Here is an 8,376-nt window from a genome sequence, read left to right as displayed (position 1 = left end):
GTGAATGTTAAAAAGGGAAGTGCAGCTCAGGTGCGTGTGTGGACCTAGTCCCCAAATATCCCCCTTTTTTTACCCCCAGGCTACAGTCTGGGTCACGCCCCTCCTCTGCAGGACACATGTCCTGTTTGTTTAGGCCCGCCCGTCCTGCTCCTATCTCTGCCATTGGCTACCTGTGGAGGATTTTGATTTGCTCTGTATCCTCACACCAGGATGCAGCCCTAACTGTTCCTCCTGAGCACAACGGACCCCGTTGCCTAGGTAATATAAATACTCATTTGCATGGCACCACAGATTTGTTTACCAACTGTACCAGACAGTGGACAGGCTGCCTGTTTCATTCCGCATCAAGACACTGATTTCTGTGACAACTCTGCAACATAAACTCATACTGCTGTTGTGACCATGTCCATGTGTATGTGTGTTGTATTTCTTACCTTCAGTAAGTATTCTTCATCACCTGAAATATATTTATTGGTAATTCTTCTGTGTATGGTTGTGTGGTTGTTAAACTCAGGTTTAAATTTGTTTTTGAGGCATAGCGACCTGAAAACTCTTATAATGGGATACAGCATACAGTGGGACTTGAATACATATTAGTAATACTTGGCCAGCTACTTCTATAGTGTAAGACATATTTAACTAAGCAATGATCTGATTTGCCTGTAAAAGCTTAAATGGCCTAACAGGATCTGGTGTTTGAGGAAGGTGGTGTCTTCATGAGAAGTGCAATGTGTTTGTCAAAGCAAACCCGTCAGAATGGATGGGTGTGGTACGGTATGGGTAGAGGGTGTTTGAGTACTCTATCCTCTGTCTGTCTGTTGTTATACAGTATATCCCAAATCACAACACAGAGGGAATATTCTTCTTCGCACTTGAAGACCAACAGTGTGACTGACTACAGATTAAAAGGAATGTGCAGACCTTTGCTTACGGGTGTGAAGAACATGCATCATACATGAGGAAGGCCTAAGCAGTTTGGACATTAGTGACTGAGATTTTGGAAGAATTGGAGGGATTGATCAAGAATGAGGAAAAACAAATTCATTTCCTCCCTCTCCTCTCTTTAGTGAGCATGGTGGCATGCATGGGAAGTCCATTACTTTGGCTGTGTGACATTTGAGAACCTGGTGGACTTGAGATTTGCATGTTGTTCCAGGTATAGATTTGAATGAAGCCTTACTCTATCTCTCACTGTTCATACTAGAGATTTCTGCCCCAGGCAACATGAGCTCTTCCTTGCAAAGGACTGCTACAGAGCCAGTTGGAAGACTGTCTACATGCAACCTGCCCTATGGCAAAACGGTTACACATAAAGACTAGGTTTACAGATGTAGGATCTTAATTTGATCCAGTTTGCTATACAGTAGGAAACTAATCCTGTAGCAACAGGAAATGTGAATTAATCTGTCGATTATAATAAATGGCCATTTTTTGTAGAGGCTGATAGATTTTTCATTAGGGCAAATCAACTCTGACACTTATAAGTGGAAATTAAAAACTTTAGAATCTTTTTTAAACCCTGAATACACTACAAGTTTTCATTTCTTGCTATGCAGGGAAATTCTCAGCAACAAAAGAGTGATCAAATTAAGATCCTACATCTGTACCATGAGCCATCTCATCTTACTAAGCTAACACAATGCGTGTTTTTTACCGTTTGCCAGTTTCTTTCTTCTTCAGAATGTTTGTCTATTTGTCACATGAGATTGAATGTATGATTGTTAAATATGGGCGGAGCGTGAGTTTTCTTTTCTCCACAGCTCGCAATGATGACAAGGTTTATAATAACATCTCACAGTTTATTTGGAGAGCATTTGTTCATTCATACATACCATTGCTTCATTTTATTTGACATAAGATTAATTTATAAATATGAATGGCACACATACTGTTTGTGAACATATAAAGCTTTTTCTTAAATACATTATGCAACAAAATCATGAGACCTCTCTCTCTTCACATTTGACTTCAAAGGCCTCTGTGATAAGTCTAAAACATCATAATGCACCCAAAGGATGCATATCAGTTGAATTCCATTTTATTCCAAAGGACTGTTCCTCTAGTCTGGCTGACACGAGCATTCAAAGTCCTCTTCCTCGTTGTGTAGTCACATGGGTCGTGTCAGTCAGGCTACTGTTTCTCCTTAAGTGATAGCAAATACTTAAGTACCTTCATAATTTGCGTTGTCTTATTTCTACTTGTTAGCTGCCAGCTCTGATTTACTTAAAAATGCATTTTCACAAGAAGGATAATATTCAATACTATACATGTACAATTCTTGTGTCCGTAGGGGCCATTTTTGTGTCGTGATGCCAAGATGCCTACCACTAAGGGACATCATGTTTGGTCTTTCTTTTTCTTTCTTTGGTATATTGCATTGCTAAGGGCATAAGGCACGTTTTCCTCCTCTTCTCCATCCATTGTTTTCAACCGCTTCACTTCAGGCCATGTTGGCTCTCATGGTGTCTGCGGAGGTCCACCTTGCGTTGGAAGCCCTTGGCACAGATCTCACAGCCGAAGGGCTTGAAGCCTGTGTGTTTACGACTGTGTGTGATGAGGTTAGAGCTCTGGCTGAACGCCTTGCCACACACCTGGCATTTGTGGGGCTTCTCACCTAAATAGGCACATACAAAAACATGTTTAAACTATGCCATCAAATCAATCAGAATCAAATCAAACAGTTTCATTTTGTATTAAATGCCCCTACATGTGAGCGATATTTTGCATTCCCCATCTAGTATAAAAACAGATAACATGTAACGCATGAGGTACAGTATATAAACTCAGCAAAATAAAATCCCTTTTTCAGGACCCTGTCGTTCAAAGATAATTCGTAAAAATCCAAATAACTTCACAGATCTTCATTGTAAAGGGTTTAAACACTGTTTCCCATGCTTGTTCAATGAACCATAAACAATTAATGAACATGCACCTGTGGAACGGTCGTTAAGACACTAACAGCTTACAGACGGTAGGCAGTTAAGGTCACAGTTATGAAAACCTAAGACACTAAAGAGGCCTTTCTACTGACTCTAAAAAATACCAAAAGAAAGATGCCCAGGGTCCCTGCTCATCTGCGTGAACATGCCTTAGGCATGCTGCAAGGAGGCATGAGGACTGCAGATGTGGCCAGGGCAATAAATTGCAATGTCCGTACTGTGAGACACCTAAGACAGCGCTACAGGGAGACAGGACGGACAGCTGATCGTCCTCGCAGTGGCAGACCACGTGTAATAAGACCTGCACAGGATCGGTACATCCGAACATCACACCTGCGGGACAGGTACAGGATGGCAACAACAACTGCCCGAGTTACATCAGGAACGCACAATCCCTCCATCAGTGCTCAGACTGTCCGCAATAGGCTGAAAGAGGCTGGACTGAGGACTTGTAGGCCTGTTGTAAGGCAGGTCCTCACCAGACATCACCGACAACAATGTTGCCTATGGGCACAAACCCACCGTCGCTGGACCAAACAGGACTGGCAAAAAGTGCTCTTCACTGACGAGTCAGGGTTTTGTCTCACCAGGGGTGATGGTCGGATTCACATTAATCGTCAAAGGAATTAGCGTTACACCGAGGCCTGTACTCTGGAGCGGGATCGATTTGGAGGTGGAGGGTCCGTCATGGTCTAGGGCGGTGTGTCACAGCATCATCGGACTGAGCTTGTTGTCATTGCAGGCAATCTCAACGCTGTGCGTTACAGGGAAGACATCCTCTTCCCTCATGTGGTAACCTTCCTGCAGGCTCATCTTGACATGACCCTCCAGCATGACAATGCTACCAGCCATACTGCTCGTACTGTGTGTGATTTCCTGCAAGACAGGAATGTCAGTGTTCTGCCATGGCCAGCTAAGAGCCAGGATCTCAATCCCATTGAGCACGTCTGGGACCTGTTGGATCGGAGGATGAGGGCTAGGGCCATTCCCCCCAGAAATGTCTGGGAACTTGCAGGTGCCTTGGTGGAAGAGTGGGTAAGGAGGAGGAGTTGCACTGCAGTACATAATGCAGCTGGTGGCCACACGAGATACTGACTGTTACTTTTGATTTTGACCCCCCTTTGTTCAGGGACACATTATTCCATTTCTGTTAGTCACGTGTCTGTGGAACTTGTTCAGTTTATGTCTCAGTTGTTGAATCTTGTTATGTTCATACAAATATTTACACATGTTAAGTTTGCTGAAAACAAACGCAGTTGACAGTTAGAGGATGTTTCTTTTTTTGCTGAGTTTATGGGCTGTAGAGCTGAAGTCAGTATCAATGACTGGGAGGAAAGAATCGTGCCATTGTTCAGATTTGTCTAACATTCATTTGAGACATATTCTGCCTGCACAGAGTTCCTTTCACAGAGGCCTCGGCAAAGTAGGATAACCAGATATGCAAATCAGATGGACATTTGTTTAAGTTTCTTTTTTTGATTTATCAGTAGTTATTACTCTTGGAAACAATTCATGTTAACAGCACCTAGAAAGCAGAGAACTATAGAGTGAGGCAATCGCTAAAGTTGTCTTTTAGTTTTCTGAGAAATTACAATACACTCATAAGTAATTGGATCCCTAACTTTGGTGCTATGTGGATGCTCTTCTCTCCTCACCTGTGTGGATGTAGGTGTGTTTCTTCATGTCTGACTTCTGGTGGAATCTCTTTCCACAGTACTGACAGGGGTAGGGCCTGGTGTCTGAGTGGATGAGTAGATGGGTGGAGAGGGTGGAGGAGCGCTTGAACGTCTTTCCACACATCTTGCATTCAAAACTTCTTTCCTTTGTTTAAAGAAACAGGTACAGATGTAGGATCTTAATTTGAGCCAGTTTGTTACAGCAGGAAAATAATCCTGCAGCAACAGGAAATGAGAATTATTATGTGGATCATTTTTAATGGATATTTGTTGTAGGGGTTGATACATTTTCTTATGGCAAATCATGTCTGACATTTTTAAGTGGAAATTACAAACTTTAGATATCTTTTTTTTTTTTTATTACCAATTTTTCTCCCCAATTTCGTGATATCCAATTGACAGTTACAGTCTTGTCCCATCGCTGCACCTCCCATACGGACTCGGGAGAGGCGAAGGTCGAGAGCCATGCGTGCTTCAAAACATGACCCTGCCAAGCCGCACTGCTCGCTTAACCCGGAACCCAGCGGCACCAATGTGTAGCAGGAAACACCGTACAACGGGCAGCCGTGTCAGCGTGCATGTGCCCGGCCCACCACAGGAGTCGCTAGAGCGCGATGGGACAAGGACATCCCGGCCGGCCAAACCCTCCCCTAACCCAGAAGACGCTGGGCCAATTGTGCGCCGCATCATATGTCTCCCGGTCGCTGCCCTCTGCGACACAGCCTGGGATCGAACCCGGGTCTGTAGTGACGCCTCAAGCACTGCGATGCAGTGCCTTAGACTGCTGCGCCACTCAGGAAGCTAGATGCCTTTTTAAACCTTGAATACACTACAAGTTTGCATTTCCTGCTGTGCAACAAGATTGATTTTATCATCACATTTCAAATATTATAAATCTCATGAAAGTACCTTGGGCTACTTTTCCATGGAAGTACACAAAGAACATATCTGTTTGTCTGTCTTGTTTCCTTAACCATCTCCAACAGTGCATTTTGGGTACCTGTGAGTGGACGTTCATGTGTTGCTCCAGACTGACGCCGTGGCCAAAGGTTTTCCTGCAGATGCTACAACCGAATGGTCTGGTCCCGCTGTGGGAGCGTCTGACATGAACCTCGAGACCATGAGGGGTTGAGAACACCTGCCGTGGCAGACGAGGACAGGGGAGTTATCAACCGGCTGGTCACAATGTCGATGTCAATTTAAAGACTGATGAATTTAAAAGACTACATGATGTGATGTTTTGAATAGAGATATGTGACCACATGCGCAACTTTCCCTCTGGTGGCTTTGTGAAATCTCTGTATGCTGTGTGTTGTGGCAGTTTAATTTTGTATAGGCCCATTAGCTGTTGTCAGTGTCACAGCGTAAAGAGAGAGCTGAGACCACACTCCTGCATACGTACCTTGTCACAGGTGATGCAGTGATACGTGTCAGAGGTGAGGGAGTAGTGTGTGCTGCAGTCTAGAGGTTGCTGTGGCTCAGGGCTGTGGCTGACTTGAGCCCCGTACAGGCTGCTGGCGTGCTGCAGGAGGTAGGTGGGGGGGCCCATCTGACGGAGGTCATAGGGCGCAGGTACAGAGTCCCAGGCATAGGAGGGTTTGTAGAAGGGAGGGAACTCTGCCATGTGAGCCTCTGAGGGTAAACGGAGTAAGATGATTGAGTCAATGAACACTTCCTCTGAAAAACCTTCTGAATCATATGTTGTCCCATTTTGGACCAATATGGTTCTACTCTTTTCTATTCCCAACTATTTTTGGGGGGGGCATCATGTCATCCCTTCACAACATCCCAGCCCAGTTGGAGGGTCTCCCACCTGATAAGTAGTATGGTCGTGGAGCAGGGGCAACAGGCTGTCCTGTTGGCTTAGGGTTAGAGGGGACTGGGCGTTCAGGCTCCTGCTCATGTTTGATATAAGAATAGGGGTCTGGTTCAGGAGGTGAGGGCTGACCCACTGACTGAGGCCTGACTGGAGACTCTGGACTCCGTGGTTCTGACGAGATCACACCTGTCAAGTCACAATTGCAAATAGGATTAAATGAGTGTCAACATAAAGTCCAATTATTTTGTCTGAAAATATGTACATACATGTACAGTGTAGACTGAAGGCTTAGAATCCTTCAGAATAATGTCTCTTTTGTATATCCCTTGCTTTTGAGATACTTTTTCTAGTCCATCAGGTGTTGCATCTGTCCTCAAATGTAATGTATTTTCTATGATGTTTAGCATAACGTTATAAAAATCTGATGCTGCAACGCATCATTATGGATTCACTTTTCTCAAGTCAAATATTTATACATTATTATTTATTTTTAGCGATAGCTTTCATTTAATCAGATAATCAAAAAATACTAGTTTATGATGGTCAGGGAAGTGAAAAAATAACCAGGACATTGTCACTGTGTCAATTGATTCATTATAAACTACAATTGATGAAATAACTGGCAAATCATTATACACGTGTCGTTATACAATTGTTAAAGTCTTGATGTGTCGCAATGATAATCTTGACATTCTTACTTGTAAATTCAGGTTCCCTCGGTTCGACTTCGTCTTCATGAGAGCGGTGCACATTGTAAGATGCGCACCTCTTGTTTTTCACCAAAAAGGATCGTGGCATGACAACGCTGTTGGAAAAAAAGATTATGATAAACGCTTATAGACAGCTCAAAATGTTTTAGGCTAGGCCTAACATTTTATAATGTACAGTTTATTAGTCTGTGAACTTTCAAGATTTTTAATTAGGCTGATATAACATATTTGATGGAGCGTTTCTGTGCGAGGGAAACAAAAATGTAATTACCATGACATAATTCTTAGACACATTGCGTCATTTGTGTTTATTCAGTTAAGGTAGGTTGTTTAACTGTATGTTAACACTCATGTTTTAAATGTAAATATTTGAAACATAAAATAGCCAAATACATTCACACTTGTCCACTCATTCATTTCCATAATATGCTGTGAAGTCCAATGATCTATCAGTAGGTCTTTTTCAGTTATCGTTTTAACTATGTATGTATCTTGAAATATAATGCTGTAAAATACAGAACTTTAAAAAAGTTTAGTTCCAAAAGCATATGATAGGCTAATTACGTTTAAAGCATTACTGACTTGGACAAGTTAATTGTAAAATGCATTAATTCCATTATAGCCTACATGAATCCGTTTTCATTTTCATTCTAAGAATGTTCAAAACTTCTAATAATAGGCTGCAGGGAATATTCATTATAATATTATGCACCTGCTGTAGTCTACTTACCGTTTGTTTATAAGAAGTAGGGAGGATAGTGCTCTTATTATATAGGCTAGGTTAATTATTTCCCCAGTCTTAAAACATCATCCAATCAGTCGAAGAATAAATATTTCCTAAAATCCTTTCGCAAAAGGCAGAATCCAAACCACTTTAAGACATCACACTTGCTGCTCTTTCTTTTGCTCCCCTCCCTGATTTTCAATCAGATAATATTGTGGAGGAATCTGACTGTGGTTTCAACCAATGAGAGAGCCAACTCGCAGGTGGAAATTTGCGTAGAAAAACATTGGGCCCTGGACACAGTCCCTCGAACTGTTACAAACGATTTCAAGTTTCAAACAGTTCACAAATAAATTGAAGTAATTTTAGAACATCATGTCATCCTCATGATTGTATTTTGTTTGGCCACATATAGGGCTAATGGTTTTCAAATTGTTTCAAATTAGTGACAGAATATTTTACAAACTTTAATATGGATTAGAGAAACAAAAATAAATAAAATCCAAAT

At 42.2% G+C, this 8,376-nt stretch overlaps 1 protein-coding gene across 1 annotated transcript; it reads right to left on the bottom strand.

The window, feature by feature from the left end:
- Positions 1-1,778: 1,778 nt before the first annotated feature.
- Positions 1,779-8,080, bottom strand: LOC106565457 (zinc finger protein Gfi-1b). Its single transcript, XM_014132656.3, has 7 exons — positions 7,875-8,080; positions 7,133-7,239; positions 6,429-6,620; positions 6,018-6,247; positions 5,616-5,753; positions 4,595-4,760; positions 1,779-2,614 (listed from the first exon to the last, which is right to left on the bottom strand). Exons 2-7 carry the CDS (start codon positions 7,230-7,232, stop codon positions 2,436-2,438), a joined length of 1,005 nt encoding a protein of 334 aa, XP_013988131.2. The 5' UTR covers positions 7,233-7,239; positions 7,875-8,080; the 3' UTR covers positions 1,779-2,435.
- Between the last annotated feature and the right edge of the window lie 296 nt (positions 8,081-8,376).

The sequence above is a fragment of the Salmo salar genome, chromosome 01, assembly GCF_965601325.2.
Source record: "Salmo salar chromosome 01, fSalSal1, whole genome shotgun sequence".
Taxonomy (NCBI): Eukaryota; Metazoa; Chordata; class Actinopteri; order Salmoniformes; family Salmonidae; genus Salmo; species Salmo salar.
This window is presented reverse-complemented; position numbering and strand designations above follow the sequence as displayed.